The 27,509-nt window shown below is 45.1% G+C and overlaps 1 protein-coding gene across 1 annotated transcript; it reads right to left on the bottom strand.

The window, feature by feature from the left end:
* Positions 1-2,642: 2,642 nt before the first annotated feature.
* Positions 2,643-24,082, bottom strand: LOC138100142 (CD209 antigen-like protein E). The gene is made up of 9 exons (XM_068997867.1): positions 24,006-24,082; positions 22,520-22,570; positions 18,875-18,976; positions 17,523-17,741; positions 15,103-15,165; positions 13,647-13,715; positions 7,800-7,969; positions 5,249-5,358; positions 2,643-2,778 (listed from the first exon to the last, which is right to left on the bottom strand). Exons 1-9 carry the CDS (start codon positions 24,073-24,075, stop codon positions 2,643-2,645), a joined length of 990 nt encoding a protein of 329 aa, XP_068853968.1. The 5' UTR covers positions 24,076-24,082.
* Positions 24,083-27,509: the final 3,427 nt, after the last annotated feature.

Below are 27,509 nucleotides of genomic sequence, written 5' to 3'. Positions count from 1 at the left end.
TTCTCTGGATTTTAGGAATTTTCTACCCAGAATTCCCTGAATTTGGGGAATTTTTTACACTTGAATTCCCTGGATTTTGGGAAATTTTTTTACCCAGAACTCCCCAAATTTACGAATTTTTTACCCAGAATTCCCTGAATTTGGGGAATTTTTAAAACGAGAATTCCCTGGATTTTGGGAATTTTTGACCCAGAATTCCCCAAATTTGGGAATTTTTAAAACAGGAATTCCCTGGATTTTAGGACTTTTTTTACCCAGAATTCCCCAAATTTGGGGAATTTTTTACTCAGAATTCTCTGAATTTGGGGAATTTTTAAAACAGGAATTCCCTGGATTTTGGGAAATTTTTTTACCCAGAACTCCCCAAATTTGGGAATTATTTTAGCCGGAATTTTCTAAATTTGGGAATTTTTTAAACTCGAATTATCTGGATTTTAGGAATTTTCTACCCAGAATTCCCTGAATTTGGGGAATTTTTAAAACTCGAATTCTCTGGATTTTGGGAAAATTTTACCCAGAATTCCCCAAATTGGGGGAATTTTTTACCCAGAATTCCCTGGATTTTGGGAAATTTTTTTACCCAGAACTCCCCGAATTTGGGAATTTTTTTAATTGGAATTCCCCAAATTTGGGAATTTTTTAGACTCGAATTCTCTGGATTTTGGGAATTTTTAAAACGGGAATTCCCTGGATTTTAGGACTTTTTGACCCAGAATTCCCCAAATTTGGGGAATTTTTTACTCAGAATTCTCTGAATTTGGGGGAATTTTTTAGCCGGAATTCTCCAAATTTGGGACTTTTTAAAACTCGAATTCCCTGGATTTTGGGAATTTTTGACCCAGAATTCCCCAAATTCGGGGAATTTTTCAGCCTCTGGAGACGTTGAGGATTTTGGGGCCAAACCCGACCGAATTGGTTCATGTTCAAAAACATCGATTTATTGGGGGAATGGGGGAAAAGGAGCAGATTTGGGGATTTGGGGGCATTTTGGGGGTTGAGGGGGGCATTTTGGGGCTTTTTGGGATGTTTTGGTTATTTTGGGTTATTTTCGGAGGATTTGGGGTTATTTTGGGTGGATTTGGGGTTATTTTGGGTGGGTTTGGGGTTTTTTGGAGGGTTTGGGGTTTTTTTGGAGGATTTGGGGTGTTTTGGTTATTTCGGGTTATTTTGGGAGGGTTGGGGTTATTTTGGGTGGGTTTGGGGTTTTTTTGAGGATTTGGGGTTATTTTGGGTGGATTTGGGGTTTTTTAGAGGGTTTTGGGTTTATTTCGGGAGGTTTGGGGTTATTTTGAGTGGATTTGGGGTTCTTTGGAGGAATTTGGGTTATTTTGGGAGGATTTGGGGTTTTTTGGAGGTTTGGGGTTATTTTGGGAGGATTGGGGTTTTTTTTTGTTATTTCGGGTTATTTTCGGAGGATTTGGGGTTATTTTGGGTGGATTTGGGGGTTTTTTGAAAGGTTTGGGGTTATTTTGGGAGGTTTGGGGTTATTTTGAGTGGATTTTGGGTTTTTTGGGGGGGATTTGGGGTTGAGTGGATTTGGGGTTGAGTAGATTTGGGGTTTTTTGGAGGGATTTGGGGTTATTTTGGGTGGATTTGGGTTTTTTTTGGAGGGTTCAGGGTTATTTTGAGTGGATTTGGGTTTTTTTGGAGGATTTTGGGTTATTTTGGGAGGATTTGGGGTTATTTTGGGTGGATTTGGGGTTTTTTGAAAGGTTTGGGGTTATTTTGGGAGGTTTGGGGTTATTTTGAGTGGATTTTGGGTTTTTTGGGGGGGATTTGGGGTTGAGTGGATTTGGAGTTGAGTGGATTTGGGTTTTTTTGGAGGGATTTGGGGTTACTGTGGGGGGATTTGGGGTTATTTTGGGTGGATTTGGGGTTTTTTGGAGGGTTCAGGGTTATTTTGAGTGGATTTGGGGTTTTTTGGAGGATTTTGGGTTATTTTGGGAGGTTTTGGGGTTATTTTGGGTGGATTTGGGTTTTTTTGGAGGAATTTGGGTTATTTTGGGAGGATTTGGGGTTATTTTGGGTGGATTTTGGGGGTATTTTTGGAGGGATTTGGGGTTGAGTGGATTTGGGTTTTTTTGGAGGGATTTGGGGTTATTTTGGGTGGATTTGAGGTTATTTTGAGGGATTTGGGGGGTTTTTTTGAGAGGTTTTGGGTTTTTTTTGGCTTTGGGGCCCCGGCTGAGATTTGGCACCTGGCAAAGGACTGGATAAACACAGGAAAACATCTGGGAAAAATGGGAAAAAAACCCGGATTTCCCAGAAATTGCGTTTTCCGAGGATTGACCAAAAACCACCACTCGGAATTGGGCGGGAAAAGGAAAAAGCAGAATCGTTGTTTCACCCCTTGGAGTTGGTTTTGAACCATTTCAGTCCTTTTTTAGCTGAAAATTCCCTTTTTTCCCGGAGTTTGGGGGGCAGGTTGGGATTTGCTGAGTTTTTTTCAGGAATTTGATGGATTTGGCGGGAATTTGATGGATTTTGCCGGAATTTTCCGGCCGTTCAGAGGCAAAACCCGGGATGGCCTCCAGATTCTCGTCCACCTCTGAGCGCTTCAAAATTCCCGGGAAAAATTCCAGGTTTTTTTTTTCATGGATCGGCTCCAAAATCGCCCGGAAATGGGGGAAAAAAGCAGGAATTCAGCAATTCCCGGATTTCTCGCAGATCCAGCGGTGGGGGTGGGAGCAGCGCTCGTAGATCCAGAAGCCCCTGGGGCCGATGGCTCCGCAATCCTTGTGCTCCTTGTCCGGGTCCGTCACCCACACGTCCCAAAATCTGGGGGAAAAAAGAGGGAAAAAGGGGGAAAAAAAAAAAAAAAATCGAGGAATTAAAAAAACGCTCCCAAAAAAAAACCCCGCTCCCCAAATCCCGTTTTTCTGACGGAAAAATGCCCCGAAAAAATCCGTTCGTGGGGGTCAAATTCATCTTTGGCATTGATTTGGTGTTCCTGGGGATTCCTGGTGGGAAGTTTTAGTGAAAATCAGGAATTTTTACCCCCAAATCCACAATTTTTACCAAAAATCCAGGAATTTTTAGTGAAAATCAGGAATTTTTACTGAAAATCCACATTTTTTACCAAACATTGGGGAATTTTTGGTGAAAATCGGGCATTTTTACTCCAAATCTGGAATTTTTACATCAAATTAGGAATTTTTACTGAAAATAGACAGTTTGTACCTAAATTTGGGGAATTTTTAGCAAAAATCAGGAATTTTTACACCAAATCTTGAATTTTTACTGAAAATCCACAATTTTTACCAAAAATCGGTGAATTTTTAGTGAAAATCAGGAATTTTCATGCCAAATCTGGAATATTCACACCAAATCAGGAAATTTTACAGAAAATCCACAATTTTTACCAAAAATTGGGGAATTTTTAGTGAAAATTGGTCATTTTTACTCCAAATCTGGAATTTTTACATCAAATTAGGAATTTTTACTGAAAACCAACAATTTTTACCTAAAATCGGTGAATTTTTAGTGAAAATCAGGATTTTTTAATGCCAAATCAGGAATTTTTACACCAAGTCAGGCATTTTTATAGAAAATCCACATTTTTTACCAAAAATCCAGGAATTTTTAGTGCAAATTGGGCATTTTTACTCCAAATCTGGAATTTTTAAATCAAATTAGGAATTTTTACTGTGACCCAACATTTTTTTACCAAAAATCAGGGAATTTTTAGTGAAAATCGGGAATTTTTATGCCAAATCAGGAATTTTTACTCAAAATCAGGATTTTTTTCTGAAAATTGGGAATTTTTACCAAAAATCAGGATTTTTATATAGAAAATCAGCAATTCTTCCCCCAAATCAGGAATTTTTTGTAAAGATCAGGAGTTTTTATCCCAGATCAGGAATTTTTACCCAAAATTTGGAATTTGTACTTAAAATCAGGCATTTTTACCCAAAATCAGGAATTTTTTACCCCAAATCGGCATTTTTTAACCAAAAATCGGCATTTTTCACCCAAAAATCAAGAAATTTAACCAAAAATGAGGAATTTTTAGTAAAAAATTGGGAATTTTGACCTCAAATCGACAATTTTTGCCCAAAACTCAAGAAATTTCACCCACAAACAGGAATTTTTACTGAAAATCGGGAATTTTTACTGAAAATCGGGAAGTTGATTCACTAAAAATCGGGAAGTTTTCCTGGAAGTTGGGAATTCCTTCCGGAAGTGGGGAGCTCTTCCCGGAAGTGGGGAGCTCTTCCCGGAAGTTGGGAATTTTTCCTGGAAGTGGGGAATTCTCCTTCCCAGAAGTTGGAAATTGTCCCGGAAGTCGGGAATTCTCCTTACTGGAAGTTGGGAACTGTTCCCGGAAGTTGGGAATTCTCCTTCCCGGAAGTCGGGAATTCTCCTTACCGGAAGTTGGGAATTGTCCCGGAAGTCGGGAACTGTTCCCGGAAGTTGGGAACTCTCTTTACCGGAAGTTGGGAATTGTTCCCGGAAGTTGGGAATTCTCCTTCCCAGAAGTTTGGAATTCTCCTTACTGGAAGTGGGGAATGGTTCCCAAAAGTTGGGAATTCTCCTTACCGGAAGTGGGGAACTGTTCCCGGAAGTCGGGAATTCTCCTTCCCGGAAGTTTGGAATTCTCCTTACCGGAAGTTGGGAATTGTTCCCGGAAGTCGGGAATTCTCCTTACCGGAAGTTGGGAATTGTTCCCGGAAGTCGGGAATTCTCCTTACCGGAAGTTGGGGATTCTCTTTACCGGAAGTTGGGAACTGTTCCCGGAAGTTGGGAATTCTCTTTACCAGAAGTTGGGAATGGTTCCCAAAAGTTGGGAATTCTCCTTATCGGAAATCGGGAATTGTCCCGGAAGTCGGGAATTGTCCCGGAAGTTGGGGATTCTCCGTCCCGGAAGTTGGGAATTGTTCCCGGAAGTTGGGAATTCTCTTTACCAGAAGTTGGGAATGGTTCCCGGAAGTTGGGAATTCTCCTTCCCAGAAGTTTGGAATTCTCCTTACCGCAAGTGGGGAATGGTTCCCAAAAGTTGGGAATTCTCCTTACCGGAAGTCGGGAATTGTCCCGGAAGTCGGGAATTGTCCCGGAAGTTGGGAATTCTCCTTACCGGAAGTTGGGAATTGTTCCCGGAAGTCGGGAATTCTCCTTACTGGAAGTTGGGGATTCTCCTTACCGGAAGTTGGGGATTCTCCTTACTGGAAGTTGGGAATTGTCCCGGAAGTTGGGAATTCTCCTTACCGGAAGTTGGGAACTGTTCCCGGAAGTTGGGAATTCTCCTTACCGGAAGTCGGGCTCCTCGCCCGTCACCCACTCCCACTCGCCCTCCTTGACGCCGTCGCTCGCCCCCAGCCAGTAGGAGGCGCTGCGGTCGCTGTTGTCCAGCAGGAACATCTGGGAGGGCGGAATTCCCAAAAATGCGGCTGCGGAATTCCCCAAAAACCCAGCTGTGGAATTCCCAAAACCCGGCCGTGGAATTCCCCAAACCCGGCTGCAGAATTCCCAAAACCCGGCTGTGGAATTCCCAAAACGCGGCTCTGGAATCCCCAAAATGCAGCTGTGGAATTCCCAAACCCGGCTGTGGAATTCCCAAAAACCCGGCCGTGGAATTCCCAAAACTCGGCTCTGGAATTCCCAAACCCGGCTGTGGAATTCCCAAAACTCGGCTGTGGAATTCCCAAAAACCCGGCTGTGGAATTCCTCAAAACGCGGCTGTGGAATTCCCAAAACGCGGCTGCGGAATTCCCAAAACCCGGCCGTGGAATTCCCAAAAATGCGGCTGCGGAATTCCCCAAACCCGGCTGTGGAATTCCCAAATCCCGGCTGTGGAATTCCCAAAACGTTGCTGTGGAATTCCCCCAAAACCCGGCTGCGGAATTCCCCAAAACCCGGCTGAGGAATTCCCAAAACCCGGCTGTGGAATTCCCAAAACTCGGCTGTGGAATTCCCAAAAACCCGGCTGCGGAATCCCCAAAACCCGGCTGAGGAATTCCCAAAACCCGGCTGTGGAATTCCCAAAACTCGGCTGTGGAATTCCCAAAGACCCGGCTGCGGAATTCCCAAAACTCGGCTGTGGAATTCCCAAAACCCGGCTGTGGAATTCCCAAAAAAAGCGGCTGTGGAATTCCCAAAAACCCGGCTGCGGAATCCCCAAAACCCGGCTGTGGAATTCCCAAAAACCCGGCTGTGGAATTCCCCAAAACCCGGCTGTGGAATTCCCAAACCCGGCTGTGGAATTCCCGAAAACGCGGCTGTGGAATTCCCAAAACGCGGCTGTGGAATTCCCAAAACCCGGCCGTGGAATTCCCAAAAAAAGCGGCTGTGGAATTCCCAAAAACCCGGCTGCGGAATTCCCAAAAACCCGGCTGCGGAATTCCCAAAACTCGGCTGCGGAATTCCCAAAAACCCGGCTGTGGAATTCCCCAAAATTCCCAATCCGGGGGCATTCGACCCCAAAACAGAGCCGGGAATTCCCACCCTGGGGATTCCCCGGAAAAGCTTTGGGATGTGGGGGTTGGGATTTGGGGTTTGGGATCATTTGGGATCATTTGGGATCATCTGGGATTGGGGATTTGGAGTTATTTGGGATTTGGGGTTTAGGATTTGGGACTTGGGGTTTCGAGTTTGGGATTGACTTGGGGTTATTTGGGATTTGGAGTTTGGGATCATTTGGGATTTGGGGTTTGGGATCATTTGGGATTTGGGGTTTGGGATTTGGAGTTATTTGGGGTTTCGGGTTTGGGATTTGGAGTTTGGGATTATTTAGGATTTGGGGTTTGGGGTTTGGGATTTGGAGTTATTTCGGATTTGGGGTTTGGGAATTGGAGTTTGGGATTTGGGATCATTTGGGATCATTTGGAATTTGGGATTTGAAGTTATTTGGGATTTTGAGTTATTTGGGATTTGGGATTTGGTGTTATTTGGGATTCGGAATTATTTGGGATTTGGAGTTATTTGGGATTTGGAGTTATTTGGGATTCGGAGTTATTTGGGATCCGGGATTTGGAGTTCTTTGGGATTCGGAGTTCTTTGGGATTTGGAGTTTGGAGTTTGGGATCATTTGGGATCATTTGGGATCATTTGGGATTTGGAGTTATTTGGGGTTTGGGCTCATTTGGGCTCATTTGGGATCATTTGAGATTTGGAGTTATTTGGGATTCAGGATTTTGAGCTATTTGGGATTCGGGATTTGGAGTTATTTGGGATTCGGAGTTATTTGGGATCCGGGATTTGGAGTTATTTGGGATTCGGAGTTATTTAGGATTCGGCGTTATTTATGATCTGGGATTCGGAGTTATTTGGGATTTGGGATTTGGGGTTTGGGATTTGGGCTCATTTGGGATGATTTGGGATTTGGAGTTATTTGGGATTCGGGATTTGGAGTTATTTGGGATTTGGAGTTATTTGGGATTTGGAGTTATTTGGGATTTGGAGTTTGGAGTTTGGGATCATTTGGGATTTGGGATTTGGGCTCATTTGGGCTCATTTGGGCTCATTCGGGATTTGGAGTTATTTGGGATTCGGAGTTATTTGGGATTTGGAGTTCTTTATGATGGATTTGGAGTTATTTGGGATCCGGGATTTGGAATTATTTGGGATTTGGAGTTATTTATGATCTGGGATTCGGAGTTATTTGGGATTTGGGATTTGGGGTTTGGGATTTGGGCTCATTTGGGATTCGGAGTTATTTGGGATCCGGGATTTGGAGTTCTTTGGGATTCGGAGTTCTTTGGGATCTGGAGTTCTTTGGAATCCGGGATTCGGAGTTCTTTGGGATCCGGGATTCGGAGTTCTTTGGGATCCGGAGTTCTTTGGGATTCGGGCTTTTCCCTCACCTGCTCCAGCTCGGAGTTCACCACCACCAGGTGGGCGCCGAGGTCGGCGCAGGCGTTGCGGGCGCTGGCCCAGCCCAGGGAATCCATGGAAAAGGAGTAGCAGCTGCTCCCGTGGGATTTCCAGCCGGCCTGGCACGTCCGGGAGCTGCCGAGCGTCCGGCAGAGCAGCTCTGGCAACCCCAAATGGGGGGGAACACGGGGAAAGGGGGAACATCGGGGTGAAAATCCAGGGGGAAATCCCGAAATCCCCACGGAAATCCTGAAATCCCCACGGAAATCCTGAAATCCCCAGGGAAATGCTGAAATCCCGGGGAAAATCCTGAAATCCCAGGGGAAATCCTGGGGGAAATCCTGAAATTCCAGGGAAAAATCGTAAAATCCCAGGGGAAATCCTGAAATCCTGGGGGAGAATCCTGAAATCCCAGGGAAATCCTGAAATCCTGGGGGAGAATCCTGAAATCCCAGGGAAATCCTGAAATCCCGAGGGAGATCCTGAAATCCTGGGGGAAAATCCTGAAATCCTGAGGGAAATCCCGAAATCACAGGGGAAATCCTGAAATCCCCAGGGAAATCCCGAAATCACAGGGGAAATCCTGAAATCCCCAGGGAAATGCTGAAATCCCGGGGAAAATCCTGAAATCCCAGGGGAAATCCTGGGGGAAATCCTGAAATTCCAGGGAAAAATCGTGAAATCCCAGGGGAAATCCTGAAATCCTGGGGGAGAATCCTGAAATCCCAGGGAAATCCTGAAATCCCGAGGGAGATCCTGAAATCCCGGGGGAAAATCCTGAAATCCTGAGGGAAATCCCAAAATCCTGGGGGAAATCCTGAAATCCCCAGGGAAATCCCGAAATCACAGGGGAAATCCTGAAATTCCTGGGGAAATCCTGAAATCCTGGGGAAAATCCAGAAATCCCGAGGGAAATCCTGAAATCCCGGGGGAAATCCTGAAATCCCAGGGAAAAATCGTGAAATCCCAGGGGAAATCCTGAAATCCTGGGGGAGAATCCTGAAATTCCTGGGGAAATCCTGATAATCCCAGGAAAAAATCCCAAAATCACAGGGGAATCCTGAAATCCCGAGGGAAATCCTGAAATCCCAGGAAAAAATCCCAAAATCACAGGGGAATCCTGAAATCCCGAGGGAAATCCTGAAATCCCGGGGGAAATCCTGAAATCCTGGGGGAAATCCTGAAATCCCAGGAAAAAATCCCAAAATCCTGGGGGAAAATCCTGAAATCCCGAGGGAAATCCCGAAATCACAGGGAAAATCCTGAAATCAGAGGGGAAATCCTGAAATCCTGGGGGAAATCCAGAAATCACAGGGAAAATCCCGAAATCCGGAGGGAAATCCCGAAATCCTGGGGGAAATCCTGAAATCCCGAGGGAAATCCTGAAATCCCAGGAAAAAATCCCAAAATCCTGGGGGAAAATCCTGAAATTCCAGGGAAAATTCTGAAATCACAGGAAAATCCTGAAATCCCAGGGAAATCCTGAAATCCTGGGGGAAATCCTGAAATCCCAGGAAAAAATCCCAAAATGCTGGGGGAAAATCCGGAAATCCCGAGGGAAATCCTGAAATCCCGAGGGAAATCCTGAAATCCCGGGGGAAATCCTGAAATCCCAGGGAAAAATCGTGAAATCCCAGGGGAAATCCTGAAATTCCTGGGGAAATCCTGAAATCCTGGGAGAAATCCCGAAATCCTGAGGGAAATCCCGAAATCCCAGGGAAAAAATCCTGAAATCCCCAGGGAAATCCTGAAATTCCTGGGGAAAATCCTGAAATCCCAGGAAAAAATCCCAAAATCCTGGGGGAAAATCCAGAAATCCTGAGGGAAATCCTGAAATCCCGGGGAAAAATCCCAAAATCCCGGGGGAAATCCTGAAATCCCAGGGAAAGCAGGGAAAAGTCCCAAAATCCCAGGGAAAATCCCAAAATCCTCAGGGAAAATCCCGAAATCCCAGGGAAAATCCCAAAATCCGGAGGGGAATCCCGAAATCCTGAGGGAAATCCTGAAATCCCGGGGGAAAATCCTGAAATCCCAGGGAAAAATCCCAAAATCCCAGGGAAAAATCCCAAAACCCCTGGGAAAAATCCCAAAATTCCGGGGGAAAATCCCGAAATCCTGGGGGAAAAATCCTGAAATCCCAGAGAAAACTGGGAAAAAATCCTGAAATCCCAGGGAAAAGAGGGAAAAGCCCCAAAATCCTGGGGGAAAATCCCGAAATCCCAGGGAAAATCCCCAAATCCCGAGGGGAATCCTGAAATCCCAGGGAAAATCCTGAAATCCCAGGAAAAAATCCCGAAATCCCAGGGAAAACCGGGAAAGATCCCGAAATCCCAGAGAAAAATCCCCAAATCCAGGTGAAAACAATTGGAGAAACCCCTAAATCCAGGTAGAAACCGGGATAAATCCCAAAAACTGGGTAAAAATCGGGAGAAACCCCAAAATCCCGGAGAAAATGGGGAGAATTCCCCAAAGCTGGGCAAAAAATCCCGGAGAAAATTCGAATAAAAACCTGGAGAAAGCCCCAAATTTGGGTAAAAACCTGGAGAAATTCGGCAAATCTGGGTAAAACCATGGGAAAATGCCCAGATCCGGGAAAATCCACGGAGAAATCCCAAAATCCCGGGAAAAATGTGGAGAAATCCCCAAATCCAGGGAAAAATGCAGAGAAATTCTTCAAATCCCAGAGGAAATTTGGAGGAAACCCCAAATTCCGGTGGAAAAGTGAAGAAAACGCCCCAAAATCTGGGGAAAAACGGGAGAAATTCCAAAAATCTGGGAAAAGCCTGGAGAAATTCCCAAATCCCTGCCAAAAATGGGGAAAATTGGGGAAAAAATGGGAAAAAAAGGGGGGGGAAATGGGGAAAAATGGGGGGAAATGGGGAAAAATGGGGGGAAAATGGGGAAAAATGGGGGGAAATGGGGAAAAATGGGGAGAAAATGGTGAAAAAGGGGGAAAAATGTGGGGAAAATGGGGAATAAAGGGGAAAAATGGGGAAAAATGGGGGAAAAGGGGAAAAATGGGGGGAAATGGGGAAAAATGGGGAAAAATGGGGAAAATGGGGGAAAATGGGGAAAAATGGGGAAAATGGGGGAAAATGGGGGGAAAATGGGGGAAAAAGGGGAAAAATGGGGAAAAATGAGGAAAAATGGGGGAAAATGGGGAAAATGGGGGAAAATGGGGAAAATGGGGAAAATGAGGAAAAATGGGGGAAAATGGGGAAAATGGGGGGAAAATGGGGAAAATGGGGGGAAAATGGGGGGAAAATGGGGAAAAATGGGGGAAAATGGTGAAAAATGGGGAAAATGGGGGAAAATGGGGAATAAAGGGGAAAAATGGGGAAAAATGGGGAAAAATGGGGAAAAATGGGGAAAAATGGGGGAAAAGGGGAAAAATGGGGGGAAAATGGGAAAAAATGGGGGGAAATGGGGAAAAATGTGGAGAAAATGGGGAAAATGGTGAAAAAGGGGGAAAAATGTGGGGAAAATGGGGGAAAATGGGGGAAAATGGGGAAAAAAGGGGAAAATGGGGGAAAATGGGGAAAAATGGGGAAGAATGGGGAAAAATGGGGAAAAATGGGGAAAAACGGGGAAAAATGGGGAAAATGGGGGAAAACGGGGGAAAATGGGGAAAAATGGGGAGAAAATAGTGAAAAATGGGGGAAAAGGGGAAAAATGGGGAAAATGGGGAAAATGGGGAAAAATGGGGAAAAATGGGGGGAAATGGGGGAAAATGGGGAAAATCCAGAGAATGCCCCAAATTCTGGTAAAATGCAGGAGAAATGCCCCAAAATCCGGATAAAAACGCGGAGAAACGCCCAAATCCTGGTGAAAATCCAGGGAAAGTCCCAAAACCCAGAGAAATCCCAAAATCTGAGTAAAACCACCCAAAATCTGGGAAAAAGCTGGAGGAAGTTCAAAAATTGGGGAAAAAACTTGGAAAAATTCCAAAATTCGTGAAAAAATTGGGAGAAATTCCCTAAATCTGGATAAAAACCTGATAAAATCACGGAAAAATCCCACTAAAATCCTGATGAAATCCCGATAAAATCTTGGAAAAATCCTGGGAAAATCCCCATAAAATCCCGATAAAATCCTGGAAAAAATCCCGATAAAATCCCAGGAAAATCCCAGTAAAACTGTGAAAAAAATCCCGGAAAATTTCCAATAAAATCCCGGAAAAACCCTGATAAAATTCCAATAAAATCCAGATAAAATCCTGATAAAATCCCACTAAAATCCTGATAAAATCCCAATTAAATCATGGAAAAATCCTGGGAAAATCATGATAAAATCCCGATAAAATCCTGGAAAAAATCCCGGGAAAATCCCAATAAAATCCCGGAAAAACCCTGATAAAATTCCAATAAAATCCAGATAAAATCCTGATAAAATCCCAGGAAAATCCCAATAAAATAATGGAAAAATCCTGGTAAAAATCCTCATAAAATCCCGGGAAAATCCCAGTAAAATCCTGATAAAATTCCAATAAAATCCTGATAAAATCCTGGAGAAATCCCAATAAAATCCTGGTAAAATCCTGGTAAAATCCCGATAAAATAATGATAAGATCCCGGAAAAATCCCAATAAAATCCTGGAGAAATCCTGGTAAAAATCCTGGTAAAAATCCCAATAAAATCCTGATAAAATCCTGATAAAATCCCCAAAAATTCCCGGAAAAATCCAGATAAAATCCGGTCAAAATCCCATTACAATCCTGGAAAAATCCCAATGAAATCCTGATAAAATCCCAGAGAAATCCTGGTAAAATCCCAATAAAATCCCGATAAAATCCCAATAAAATCCTGATAAAATCTTGATAAAATCCCGAAAAAATCCCAGTAAAATCCTGATAAAATCCTGGTAAAATCTTGATAAAATCCTAATAAAATGCCAAAAAAATCCCGGCGAAGTCCCGATAAAATCCTGATAAAATCCCGATAAAATCCCAATAAAATCCTGATAAAATCCCAGAGAAATCCCGAAAAAATCCCAGTAAAATCCTGATAAAATCCCGATAAAATCCCGATAAAATCCCTATAAAATCCCAATAAAATCCTGATAAAATAATGATAAAGTCCTGGTAAAATCCTGGGAAAATCCCGGGAAAATCCCGAAAAAAATCCCAGTAAAATCCTGATAAAATCCTGATAAGATCCCAATAAAATCCCGAAAAAATCCCAGTAAAATCCTGATAAAATCCTGGTAAAATCTTGATAAAATCCTCATAAAATGCCAAAAAAATCCCGGCAAAGTCCTGATAAAATCTCGATAAAATCCCGATGAAATCCCAATAAAATCCTGATAAAATCCCAGAGAAATCCCGAAATAATCCCAGTAAAATCCCGACAAAATCCTGGTAAAATCTTGATAAAATCCTAATAAAACGCCAAAAAATCCCGGTGAAGTCCCGATAAAATCCCAATAAAATCCCGATAAAATCCCTATAAAATCCTGATAAAATCCCAGAGAAATCCCAAAAAAATCCCAGTAAAATCCTGATAAAATCCCGATAAAATCCCGATAAAATCCCGATAAAATCCCGATAAAATCATGATAAAATCCTGGGAAAATCCTGGGAAAATCCCAGTAAAATCCTGATAAAATCCCGATAAAATCCCAATAAAATCCTTATAAAATCCCGATAAAATCCCGATAAAATCCCGATAAAATCCCAATAAAATCCTCATAAAATCCCAGAAAAATCCCGGGAAACTCCCTCCGAATGGGCGGGATTCGTCCCAGTTTTCCGGGATTTTGGCCCCGTGGGAATTCCGGTGGATTTTTTGGGGGGAATTTGGGGGGAATTTGGGGGAATTTGGGGTTTTTTGGGAATTACCGGTGACTTCCTGCAGCTCCAGCTGGTGCTGGCGGATCCCGAAGTGCATCCGGGTCTGCTCCTGCTGGACTGGGAGGAGATCCCAGTGTTCCCAGTACAGCCCAGTACAGCCCAGTGCAGCCCAGTGCAGCCCAGTGCATCCCAGTGCATCCCAGTACAGCCCAGTGATCCCAGTGTTCCCAGTACAGCCCAGTACAGCCCAGTGCATCCCAGTGCATCCCAGTACAGCCCAGTGTTCCCAGTGCATCCCAGTACAGCCCAGTACAGCCCAGTACAGCCCAGTGTTCCCAGTGCATCCCAGTACAGCCCAGTACAGCCCAGTACATCCCAGGACAGCCCAGTGATCCCAGTGCATCCCAGTACATCCCCGTACATCCCAGTGCATCCCAGTGCAGCCCGGTGATCCCAGTGTTCCCAGTACATCCCCGTACATCCCAGTGCATCCCAGTGCCCTCCCAATGCCCTCCCAGAGCTCCCAGTGCCCTCCCAGTCACTCCCAGAGCTCCCAGTACATCCCAGTGCCCTCCCAGTGCCCTCCCAGAGCTCCCAGTGCCTTCCCAGTCTCTCCCAGTCCCTCCCAGTGCCCTCCCAGTGTCCTCCCAGTGCCCTCCCAGTCTCTCCCAGTGCATCCCAGTGCACCCCAGCGCATCCCAGTGCCCTCCCAGTGCCCTCCCTGAGCTCCCAGTGCATCCCAGTTCCCTCCCAGTACATCCCAGTGCCCTCCCACTGCCCTCCCAGAGCTCCCAGTGCCCTCCCAGTCTCTCCCTGTGCATCCCAATGCCCTCCCAGTGCCCTCCCAGTGCCCTCCCAATGCCCTCCCAGAGCTCCCAGTGCATCCCAGTGCCCTCCCAGTACATCCCAGTGCCCTCCCAGTACATCCCAGTACACCACAGGCGCCTCCGACATTCCCTCATTTTTCCTTTTCTTTTTTTTTGTTTTTTTCCCTTTTTCCCCCTCATTTCCCCCAAATCCGGAATTTTTCCATATTTGGAAACCTCTCCCGTGCTTTTCCCGGCCTTTTCCCCGGATTTTTCCGGGATTTTTCCCGGATTTTTCCATGGTTTTCCTCCCTTTTTTTCCCATCATTCCCTCGGATCCATCAATTATCGGCCAACCCTTCCCGATTCAATCCCATTTTTCCCGGATTTTCCGACCGATTTCCCTCTTTTCCGTGCCTTTTAACCCAAACAAAGCCACGGATTCTCCCCTTTTCCGGGAAAATCCCAACCCGGAAAAAATCCCGCCGGTTGCTCCATCCCAATCCAGGAGAAATTCGATCGTTTTTGGGCCGAATTCCGCCGGAATTTGGGATCTCCTCAACCTTGGGATGATCCCGGGTGGAATCGGGAAAATTCCGGGGTTTTTTTCTTGGAATTTGCACCAAAAACGGAGCAGGAAATGGGGGGAAAATCCTTGGAATTGGAGTTTTCCCATGGGATGGGGTGCCAGGACCTACCGGAATCCCAAATTCCCGAGAAATTCGCCTTCAGCAGCTCCAGCTCCGCCAGCAGCTCCTTCTCTGCCAGGAAAAGGGTGGGAAAAGCCCGGAATTGCCGGGAATGGCGGGATTCGATCCCGAAATTCCCGCTCTGGGTGGATTTCAACCCAAAATTCCCATTCCTGGGGGGTTTTAGCCCAAAATTCCCATTCCAAGGTAGAATTAAACCCCAAAATTCCCGTTCCAGGTGGATTTTATCCCAAAATTCCCATTCCTGGCTGGAATTCACCCCAAAATTCCCACTTTGAGCTGGAATTCATCCCAAAATTCCCATTCCAGATGGATTTCATCCCAAAATTCCCATCCTGGCTGGAATTCATCCCAAAATTCCCATTTCAGGTGGATTTCATCCCAAAATTCCCATCCTGGCTGGAATTCATCCCAAAATTCCCATTCCAGGTGGATTTCAACCCAAAATTCCCATTCCTGGGGGGTTTTAGCCCAAAATTTCCATTCCAAGGTAGAATTAAACCCCAAAATTCCCATTTCAGGTGGATTTCATCCCAAAATTCCCATTCCTGGCTGGAATTCACCCCCAAAATTCCCATTTCAGGTGGAATCCACCCCAAAATTCCCATTCCAGGTGGATTTCAACCCAAAATTCCCATTTCTGGGGGGTTTTATCCCGAAATTCCCATTCCAAGGTAGAATTAAACCCCAAAATTCCCGTTCTAGGTGGATTTCAACCCAAAATTCCCATTTCTGGGGGGTTTGATCCCAAAATTCCCATTCCAAGGTAGAATTCAACCCCAAAATTCCCATTCCAGGTGGATTTCAACCCAAAATTCCCATTCCAGGTGGATTTCAACCCAAAATTCCCATTCCTGGGGGATTTTATCCCAAAATTCCCATTCCAAGGTAGAATTAAACCCCAAAATTCCCATTTCCAGGTGGATTTTATCCCAAAATTCCCATTCCTGGCTGGAATTCACCCCCAAAATTCCCATTTCAGGTGGAATCCACTCCAAAATTCCCATTCCAGGTGGAATTCATCCCAAAATTCCCATTCCTGGGGGGTTTTAGCCCAAAATTCCCATTCCAAGGTAGAATTAAACCCCAAAATTCCCATTTCAGGTGGATTTCAACCCAAAATTCCCATTCCTGGCTGGAATTCGCCCCAAAATTCCCACTTTGAGCTGGAATTCATCCCAAAATTCCCATTCCAGGTGGATTTCAACCCAAAATTCCCATCCTGGCTGGAATTCATCCCAAAATTCCCATTTCAGGTGGATTTCACCCCAAAATTCCCATCCTGGCTGGAATTCATCCCATAATTCCCATTCCAGGGGGGTTTTAGCCCCAAATTCCCATTCCAAGGTAGAATTAAACCCCAAAATTCCCGTTCTAGGTGGATTTTATCCTAAAATTCCCATTCCTGGCTGGAATTCACCCCCAAAATTCCCATTTCAGGTGGAATTAAACCCAAAATTCCCATTCCAGATGGATTTCATCCCAAAATTTCCATTTCAGGTGGATTTCAACCCAAAATTCCCATTCCTGGCTGGAATTCACCCCAAAATTCCCATTTCAGGTGAATTTCAACCCAAAATTCCCATTCCTGGCTGGAATTCACCCCCAAAATTCCCATTCTGGGTAGAATTAATCCCAAAATTCCCATTCCTGGCTGGAATTCACCCCCAAAATTCCCATCCCAGGCAGAATCCACCCCAAAATTCCCACTCTGAGCTGGAATTCATCCCAAAATTCCCACTCTGAGCCAGAATTCACCCCCAAAATTCCCATCCCAGGCGGAATCCACCCCAAAATTCCCATTCCAGGGGGATTTCAACCCAAAATTCCCATTTCTGAGGGGTTTTATCCCAAAATTCCCATTCCAAGGTAGAATTAAACCCCAAAATTCCCATTCCTGGCTGGAATTCACCCCCAAAATTCCCACCCCAGGTGGAATTCATCCCTAAATTCCCACTTCGAACTGGAATCCACCCCAAAATTCCCATTCCAGGTGGATTTCAACCCAAAATTCCCATTCCTGGCTGGAATTCACCCCCAAAATTCCCATTCCAAGGTAGAATTAAACCCCAAAATTCCCATTCCAGGTGGATTTCAACCCAAAATTCCCATTCCAGGTGGATTTCAACCCAAAATTCCCACTTCGAGCTGGAATTCATCCCAAAATTCCCATTCCTGGCTGAAATTCACCCCCAAAATTCCCATTCCTGGCTGGAATTCATCCCAAAATTCCCATTCCTGGCTGGAATTCATCCCAAAATTCCCATTCCAAGGTAGAATTAAACCCCAAAATTCCCACCCCAGGTGAAATTCATCCCAAAATTCCCATGCCAGGCAGAATTCACCCCGGAAATTGCCCATTTTTGACGGAATTCACCCCAGAAATCCCGGAATTCCGGCTCACTCACGCTTCCTGATGGCCACGACCAGGAGTCCCCCCCCGGCCAGGATGCTCAGGGCCAGCAACAGGGCCAGGGTGGCCACCAAGGCCCGGCAGCGCCCGCCCGGCATCGCCGCCCAATCCCGGGATTTTGAGGCCGAATCCCGGGAATTTGGGGCCGCCTCATGGGGATCGTGCAGGGATGGGGCTTGGGAAGAGCCCGGGGGCCCCGCCAGGAGGTAAACGCCTGTTGGGAAGGGGGGAAAAAAGGGAATTTTGGGGGATTTGGGGGGATTTAGGGGCATTTTGGGATCAAATCCCAATTTCATCCCGAAATTCCCATTTTTGAGGTGGGATTAAATCCCGAAATTCCCATTTTTGAGGTGGAATTAAATCCTGAAATTCCCATTTTTGAGGTGGAATTCAACCCCAAAATTCCCATTTCCGAGGTGGAATTAAATCCTGAAATTCCCCTTTTTGACGTGGAATCAAATCCCAAAATTCCCATTTTTGAGGTGGAATTAAATCCCAAAAATTCACAAATCGAGGCGGAATTAAATCCCAAAAATTCCCATTTTTGAGCTGGAGTTAAATCCCAAAATTCCCATTCTGTGGTGGAATTAAATCCTGAAATTCCCATTCCGAGGTGGAATCAAATCCCGAAATTCCCATTTTTGAGGTGGAATTAAATCCCGAAAATTCACAAATTGAGGTGGGATTAAATCCCAAAATTCCCCATTCCAAGGTGGAATTAAATCCCAAAAATTCCCATTTTTGACGTGGAATTCAACCCCAAAATTCCCATTCTGAGGTGGAATTAAATCCCAAAAATTCCCATTTTTGACGTGGAATTAAATCCCAAAATTCCCATTTTTGACGTGGAATCAAATCCCAAAATTCCCATTTTTGAGGTGGAATTAAATCCCGAAAATTCACAAATTGAGGTGGGATTAAATCCCAAAATTCCCATTCTGAGCTGGAATTAAATCCCAAAATTCCCATTTTTGACGTGGAATCAAATCCCAAAATTCCCATTTTTGACGTGGAATTAAACCCCAAAATTCCTATTCCAAGGTGGAATTAAATCCTGAAAATTCCCATTCTGAGGTGGAATTTAATCCCAAAAATTCCCATTCTGAGGTGGAATTAAATCCTAAAAATTCCAATTTTTGACATGGAATTCAACCCCAAAATTCCCCATTCCGAGCTGGGAATTAAACCCCAAAACTCCCATTTTTCCATGGAATTCAACCCCAAAATTCCCCATTTTGAGCCGGGAATTGAACCCCAAAATTTCAATCCCAAACCTCATCCATTTGAGGGCATTTTTGGGGCCGTTTTGGGATCAAATCCCGATCCAAGGGAATTTTTGGGATGCACCTTTGCTGGGGGGGTCGGCGCCGGCCGCCGGCTCCGAGCGGCCCCGATCCGATCCCGGCATGGAGATGTCGTCGTAATCGTCCTCGAAGCTGTCGGGAGACGCTGGAAAAGAGGGAAAAACAGGGAAAATCGGGAAAATCGGGATTTTGGGTGGACGGGAATCCTGGATTCTTGGGAAAAATCGCAATTCCAGGGAAATTTTCCCATTTTTTTCCCCCTGTTTGGATGGATTTTGATCCCTTTTTCTGTCAGGGTTGAGCGTTTCCCTTTTCCCTTTGGAGATTCCCGGATTTTTCCAGGTTTTTCCCGCATTTTCTCTCCGGTGAAATGGGTGGTTTTTGACATGAGCTGATTCCGTTGGGTTTTGCCCCAAAGCAGTCGATGCTGCCCCTGCGGAGCCTCATCCAGTGGCTAAAAAATTCCCAAAATCCAGGGAATTCTGGTTAAAAACAATCCCAAAATCCAGGGGATTCTGGCTAAAAAATTCCCCAAATCCAGGGAATTGTACCTTAAAAAAAATCCCAAAAATTGGGGAATTCTGGCTAAAAATTTCCCAAAATTCAGGGAATTGTAGCTTAAAAAAATTCCCCAAATCCAGGGAATTCTGGTTAAAAAATTCCCAAAATCCAGGAAATTCTGGTTTGAAAATTCTCAAAATCCAGGGAATTGTACCTTAAAAAATTCCCCAAATTCAGGGAATTCTGGCTAAAAATTTCCCAAAATTCAGGGAATCATAGCTTTAAAAAATTCCCAAAATCCAGGGAATTCTGGTTAGAAAATTCCCAAAATCCAGGGAATTGTACCTTAAAAAAATCCCGAAATTTGGGGAATTCTGGCTAAAAATTTCCCAAAATTCGGGGAATTCTGGCTAAAAATTTCCCAAAATCCAGGAAATTCTGGTTAAAAAATTCCCAAAATTCAGGAATTCTTGTTTAAAAAATTTCCCAAATCCAGGGAATTCTGGTTAAAAAATTCCAAAATCCAGAGAATTGTACCTTTAAAAAATCCTAAAATCCAGGGAATTCTGGTTTAAAAAATTCACCAAATCCAGGGAATTGTACCTTAAAAAAATTCCCAAAATCCAGGGAATTCTTGTTTAAAAAATTCCTAAAATCCAGGGAATTCTGGTTTAAAAATTCACCAAATCCAGGGAATTCCTGTTTAAAAAATTCCACAATCCTGGGAATTCCAGCCAAAAAAAATCCCCAAATCCAGGGAATTGTAGCTTAAAAAAATTCTAAAATCCAGGGAATTCTGGCTAAAAAAATCCCAAAATCCAGGGAATTCTGGTTAAAAATCTCCCAAAATTCAGGGAATTGTAGCTTTAAAAAATCCCAAAATCCAGGAAATTCTGGCTAAAAAATTCCCCAAATCCAGGGAATTCTGGTTAGAAAATTCCCAAAATCCAGGGAATTGTACCTTAAAAAAAAATCCCCAAATCCAGAGAATTCTGGTTTAAAAATTCACCAAATCCGGGCAATTCCTGTTTAAAAAATTCCACAAATCCTGGTAATTGTAGCTTTAAAAAAAAATCCCCAAATCCAGGAAATTCTGGTAAAAAAATTCCCCAAATCCAGGGAATTCCTGTTTAAAAAATTCCCAAAATCCAAGAAATTCTGGCTAAAAAAGTCACCAAATCCAGGGAATTCTGGTTTAAAAATTTCTCAAATCCAGGAAATTCTGGTTAAAAATCTCCCCAAATCCAGGGAATTCCTGTTTAAAAATTTCCCCAAATCCCGGGAATTCCAGCCAAAAAAAAATCCCAAAATCCAGGGAATTCCTGCAAAACCGCATCGGGATTTTAACGGAATTTTTTAAATGCTCTTTTTTAAAAGGAATTTTATGGAAAAAAATTGGATTTTTTGGGGGGATTTTAGAGCCAAAAATTGGCAGAAATTCCCAGTCCTGGTTGAAAATTCCCTGGGAATTCTGTCCTCCCCCGAAATTTGGGAATTTCGGCTCTTTCCACGATGGATTTGGGGCTGGGAAGGTGAAAATTCCATTTTCGGGAGTGAGGATGGAGCCAAAAATTCCCATTCTGAGGTGGAATTAAATCCTGAAATTCCCATTTTTGAGGTGGAATTAAATCCCAATTTTTCCATTTCCGAGCTGGAATTAAATCCCAAAATTCCCATTTTTCACGTGGAATTCAACCCCAAAATTCCCCATTCTGAGCTGGAATTAAATCCCCAAAATTCCCATTTTTGAGGTGGAATTCAACCCCAAAATTCCCATTTTTGACGTGGAATTCAACCCCAAAATTCCCCATTCCGAGCTGGAATTAAATCCCCAAATTCCCATTTTTGACGTGGAATTAAATCCCCAAATTCCCATTTTTGAGGGGGATTTAAATCCCAAAAATTCACAAATCAAGGTGGAATTAAATCCCAAAAATTCCCATTTTTGACGTGGAATTCAACCCCAAAATTCCCCATTCCGAGGTGGAATTAAATCCCAAAAATTCCCATTTTTGACATGGAATTAAATCCCAAAATTCCCATTTTTGACATGGAATTCGCCCCAAAAAATTCACAAATCGAGGTGGAATTAAACCCCAAAATTCCCATTTTTGACGTGGAATTAAATCCCAAAAATTCCCATTTTTGACGTGGAATTCAACCCCAAAATTCCCATTCTGTGGTGGAATTAAATCCCAAAAATTCCCATTTTTGACGTGGAATCCCACCCCATAATTCCCATTTCCAAGGTGGAATTAAATCCCGAAAATTCCCATTTTTGACATGGAATTAAATCCCAAAATTCCCATTTTTGACATGGAATTCGCCCCAAAAAATTCACAAATCGAGGTGGAATTAAACCCCAAAATTCCCATTTTTGAGGTGGAATTAAATCCCAAAAATTCACAAATCGAGGTGGAATTAAATCCCAAAAATTCCCATTTTTGAGCTGGAATTCAACCCCAAAATTCCCATTCTGAGCTGGAATTAAATCCCAAAATTCCCATTTTTGACATGGAATTCGCCCCAAAAAATTGACAAATAGAGGTGGAATTACAGCCCAAAATTCCCATTTTTGACGTGGAATTAAATCCCAAAAATTCCCATTTTTGACGTGGAATTCAACCCCAAAATTCCCATTCTGTGGTGGAATTAAATCCTAAAATTCCCATTTTTGACGTGGAATTCCACCCCATAATTCCCATTTCCAAGGTGGAATTAAATCCCGAAAATTCCCATTTTTGACATGGAATTAAATCCCAAAATTCCCATTTTTGACATGGAAGTCAACCCAAAAAATTCACAAATCGAGGTGGAATTAAACCCCAAAATTCCCATTTTTGAGGTGGAATTAAATCCCAAAAATTCACAAATCGAGGTGGAATTAAATCCCCAAAATTCCCATTTTTGACGTGGAATTCAACCCCAAAATTGCCATTTCCAAGGTCGAATTAAATCCCAAAATTCCCATTTTTGAAGTGGAATTCAACCCCAAAATTTCCCTTTCCAAAATGTTGAGAAGGGGCCAAAAAAAAGGGAATTTGAGGGGATTTGGGGGAATTTTGGGATCAAATCCCGATCTGGGCAGGATCCCAAACTGGGCTGGAAATTCCATGGAAATCGAGACGTTTTTGGCCAAAAAAATCCGGGGAAAAGGTGGGAAAAGAGGGAAAAAAGGAGAATTTACCTGGTCGGAAATCGCCCACCGGGGACATCTTCCCGGAGACGGAGTAAATGCCTGCGGGAAATTGGGGAGAAATTGGGGAGAAATGGGGAAAAATGGGAAAAATGGGGATAAATGGGGGGAAATGGGGGGAAAAAGAGGGGGAAATGGGGAAAAATGGGGAAAAATGGGGAGAAAATGGGGAAAAAGGGGGGGAAATGGGGGATAATGGGGTGGAAATGGGGGGAAAATGGGGGGGAAGGGAAAAAGGGGGAAAAATGGGGAAAATGGGGCGAAAATGGGGAGAAATGGGGGGAAATGGGGGGAAAATGGGGAAAAATGCAGAAAAATGGGGAAAAAAGGAGAAAAAATGGGGGAAATGGGGAGAAAATGGGGGATAATGGGGGAAATGGGGGAAAAAGGGGGGAAATGGGGGAAAATGCGGGGAAATGGGGGAAAATCGGGGGAAAATGGAGAAAAATGGGGAAAAATGGGGAAAATGGGGAAAATGGGGGAAAATGAGGGAAATGGGGGAAAATGGGAAAATGGGGGAAATCAGGGAAAAAATGGGGGAAATGGGGAGGAAATGGGAAAAAATGGGAAAATGGGGGGAAAATGGGGAAAAAGGGGGGAAAAAATGGGGAAAATCAAGGAAAACCAGGGAAAATTGGGGAAAAATGGGGAAAATGGGGGAAATGGGGAAAATGGAGGTAATGGGGAAAATCAGGGAAAAAATGGGGGAAAATAGGGAAAAATGGGGAAAATTAGGGAAAAATTGGGAAAAATAGGGGAAATGGGGAAAATCAGGGAAAAAATAGGGAAAATCAAGGAAAAATAGGGAAAATAGGGTAAAAATTGGGGAAAAGGGGGGGGAATGGGGAAAATGGGGAAAAACGGGGAAAATAGGGGGGAAATGAGGAAAAATGGGGAAAAACGGGGAAAAATGGGGAAAAATGGGGGGAAAAGGGGAAAACGGGGAAAATAGGGGGGAAATGAGGAAAAATGGGGAAAAACGGGGAAAAATGAGGAAAAAAATGTGGGAAAATGGGGAAAAATGGGGGAAAAGGGGAAAAACGGGGAAAATCAGGGAAAAAATGGCGAAAAAGGGGAAAATCAGGGGAAAACGGAGAAAAATAGGGAAAAAATGGGGGAAAAATGGGGGAAAAGGGGAAAAACAGGGAAAATCAGGGAAAAAATGGCGAAAAAGGGGAAAATCAGGGGAAAACGGAGAAAAATAGGGGAAAAAAATGCGGAAAAAGGGAGAAAACCCCACAGGTAAAGAGCATCGGGAAGAACGGGAGCATCCCCAAAAGCCCAGGCAGGAATTCGCCGCCGCTTCCACCAAAACCGAGGCAAAACCCGCGGATTTTGGGGCTCCCGATGACCCCAAATCTCAGCCCGGATTCATCGGAGCTGCAGCGACGCCGAAGGTCACTCGGAGGGTACGGAAAGTCCCGGAAAAAGGGGGATCGAGGGGATTTTCCCGGGAAAAGAGGGGGTTGGGATTTACCTGGCTGCCTCACCAGGCGCTTGGCCGGCGCGGGGCCCAGCCAGTTGCCGTAGGTCTCCTGCTGGGCCATGGTTTGGAGCTGTGGGATCCCAAATCCCCTCCCCAACCCCAAATCTCCTCCCCGGCCCTAAATCCACGCCCCGGAGCCGCTGGGTTTGGCCACCGGGTTTCGGTTCCTCCTCGACGGGGCCGGGCGAGAGTTGGGCCGAAAAGGCGAATTCCCAACGGGTTGGGCGGATTTTGGGGCCGGACGGGGCGGGTTCGGAGGGAAAAGCAGCTGGGATTTGGGATTGGGGCGGCGAGGGATGCCAGGAAACCACCGCGGCGGCACCGCCGGCTTTGGAACACCCCCAAACCCCTCAAAAATCCCCAATTTCCCCCCCGGGTTGGGTTCAATCCCAAATTTCCCAATGGAATCCTGAATTGTCGGGGTAAAATCCCAAATTTCGGGGGTAAAATTGTGGGTTTTGAGGGTAAAACCCCGAATTTTGGGGGTAAAATCCCGCATTTCCCAGCTCTGGGAGGGTCCCTGCAGCCGCGGGCGCTCGGCGGCACCGGCGCCGCGCTTGGGCACCCCCGAGGCGAGGATTTGCATTTTCGCCCCCCAAAACGCTCCCGCCTGGTTTTCAACACTCTCACTTCCCCTTTTTGGGGTTTTTTTTAACCCAAACCCTCCGAGGAGGCGGTGCCAACCCTTCCCTGGTGGGTTTGGGGGAGTTTCGGGTCAAATCACGACCGAAAGTTCGCCGGGTTTGGCTTTTTCCCACATTTCGCGGTGAGCGCGGCACGGAAACCTCACCGCCGCCCCAAAAAAATGGGAATAAAGCCCCCCAAAAATCCCCAGAATCACCTCAAAATTCCACCCTGGTCTTTCAACCCCTCCCCCGTAGGGCTGGGCCCCGCTCCCATTTTTGGGGAGGTTTCAGGAAGATTTTGGGAGTCGGTTTTGGATGTTTTGGATGCTTCTCCCCTCCCAAAAATCGGCGTTTTCACGTCGGGGGAGTTTTGTTGGATTTTGCCGGATTTTCCTGGATTTTTCCCGGGTTTTTGCTGGATTTCCTGGTTAAAAAATTCCCCAAATCTGGGGGATTCCTGGTTAAAAAATTCCCCAAATCCAGGAAATCCTGGTTAAAAAATTCCCCAAATCCAGGGAATTCTGGCTAAAAAATTCCCCAAATCTGGGAATTTCCTGGACTTTTCCCGGGTTTTTGCTGGATTTTCCCAGTTTTTTGCCAGATTGTTGTCTGGTTTCGCTGGATTTTCCCTGAATTTACTGGATTTTCCCTGGGTTTCCAAGATTTTGCCCGTTTTTTTCCGGATTTTCCCTCGTTTTGCCCGATTTTCCCTGGTTTTGCCAATTTTTGTCTGGTTTTGCTGGATTTTGCCCAGTTTCCCGGGATTTCCCCTGATTTTGCCCAGTTTGTCGGGATTTTGTGAGGTTTTGCCGGATTTCCCCTGGTTTTCCTGGATTTTCCCTCGTTTTGCCCGTTTTTTCCTGGTTTTGCCAGATTTTTCCCTGGGTTTCCTGATTTTCCGTCATTTGGCCGGATTTTGCATCCAATTCCCTTTCCCAGAGCCCCAGGTGGATCCAGGACCTCTCCAGGACCCCTTCCAGGACCCAAAAATGGATCCACACATCCGGAACCCCCTTCCAGGACCCAAAAATGGACCCACGCATCCGGGACCCCCTTCCAGGACCCAAAAATGGACCCACACATCTGGGACTCCCTTCCAGGACCCAAAAATGGACCCACACATCCGGGACGCCCTTCCAGGACCCAAAAATGGACTCACACATCCAGGACCCCCTTCCAGGACCCAAAAATGGACCCACACATCCGGGACCCCCTTCCAGGACCCAAAAATGGATCCGCTCATCCGGGACCCTTTCCTGGGACCTCCAAGTGGATCCAGATATTCGGGATCCCCTTCCAGGACCCAAAATTGCTCCCACATATCCAAGACTCCCTTCCAGGATCCCCAAGTGGACCCCAAAGTGGACCTCCAACTCCAGGACCCCCTTCCAGGACCCAAAATTACTCCCACACATCTGGGATCCCTTTCCAGGACCCAAAATTGCTCCCACATATCCAAGACTCCCTTCCAGGACCCCCAGGTCGATCCAAGACCCCCTTCCAGGACCCCCTTCCAGGACCCTCGAGTGGCTCCAGGACCCCCAGGTGGCTCCAGGACCCCCTTCCAGGACCCTCGGGTGGATCCAGATGTCCAAGACCCCCTTCCAGGACCCCAGGTCAATCTAGGACCCTTGAGTGGCTCCAGGACCCCCAGGTGACTCCAGGACCCCCTTCCAGGACCCCCAGGTCGATCCAGGACCCCCTTCCAGGACCCCAAGTGGATCCAGGACCCCCTTCCAGGACCATGAGTGGATCCAGGTTCCCCTTCCAGGACCCTCGAGTGGCTCCAGGACCCCCAGGTGACTCCAGGTTCCCCTTCCAGGACCCTCAAGTGGCTCCAGGACCCTCAAGTGGCTCCAGGTTCCCCTTCCAGGACCCTCGAGTGGATCCAGATGTCCAAGACGCCCTTCCAGGACCCCCAGGTTGATCCAGAACCCCAAGTGGATCCAGGTTCCCCTTCCAGGACCCTCAAGTGGTTCCAGGACCCCCAGATGGCTCCAGAATCCCCTTCCAGGACCCCCAGGTGACTCCAGGATCCCCTTCCAGGACCCCCGAAAAATGGAAATGATGGAAAATTCTGGGAAATTCTGGGAAATTCTGGGAAATTCTGGGAAATTCTGGGAAATTCTAGAAAAAGATGGAAAATTGTGGAAATGGGTTGTTTTCTGGAAAAAAATGGTGGGAATGGGTCAGAAATTATGGGAAATTCTGGAAAATGATGGAAAATTGTGGAAAATTATGGGAAATTATGGAAAATGCTGGAAAATTCTGGAAATGGGTTGTTCCATGGAGAAAATGGCGGGAATGGGTCAGAAATGATGGAAAATTGTGGGAAATGGTGGGAAATGGCGGGAAATTGTGGGAATGGGTCGTTTCCTGGAAAAAAATGGTGAGACGGGATGAAATCCGGGAAAAATGGTGGGAATGGGTCAGAAATGATGGAAAATTCTGGGAAATTGTAGGAAATTCTGGAAAATTCTGGGAAATTATGGGAAATTATGGGAAATTATGGCAATGGGTTGTTTCCTGAAAAAAAATGGTGGGAATGGGTCAGAAATGGTGGAAAATTGTGAAAAATTATGGGAAATTGTGGGAAATTCTGGCAATGGTTTGTTTCCTGGAAAAAATGGCGGGAATGGGTGAAATCTGTAGGAAAAATGGTGGGAATGGGTCAGAAATGATGGGAAATGATGGGAAATGATGGAAAATTGTGGAAAATTCTGGGAAATGGTGGGAAATTGTGGAAATGGGTTGTTTCCTGGGAAAAATGGCGGGAATGGGTGAAATCTGTAGGAAAAATGGTGGGAATGGGTCAGAAATGATGGGAAATGATGGGAAATGATGGAAAATTGTGGAAAATTCTGGGAAA

This window comes from Aphelocoma coerulescens, chromosome 30 (assembly GCF_041296385.1).
Source record: "Aphelocoma coerulescens isolate FSJ_1873_10779 chromosome 30, UR_Acoe_1.0, whole genome shotgun sequence".
Taxonomy (NCBI): Eukaryota; Metazoa; Chordata; class Aves; order Passeriformes; family Corvidae; genus Aphelocoma; species Aphelocoma coerulescens.
This window is presented reverse-complemented; position numbering and strand designations above follow the sequence as displayed.

What these genes read in the sequence shown, in the direction of transcription:
- LOC138100142 (XM_068997867.1), bottom strand. Translation starts at nt 24,075, where the DNA reads ATGGCCCAGCAGGAGACCTACGGCAACTGGCTGGGCCCCGCGCCGGCC. An exon ending in CGCCGACCCCCCCAGCAAAG is followed by an intron (nt 17,742 to 18,874) that starts GTGCATCCCAAA and finishes CCTTCCCAACAG; the next exon opens with GCGTTTACCTCCTGGCGGGG. An exon ending in GGTCGTGGCCATCAGGAAGC is followed by an intron (nt 15,166 to 17,522) that starts GTGAGTGAGCCG and finishes TTTTCCTGGCAG; the next exon opens with AGAAGGAGCTGCTGGCGGAG.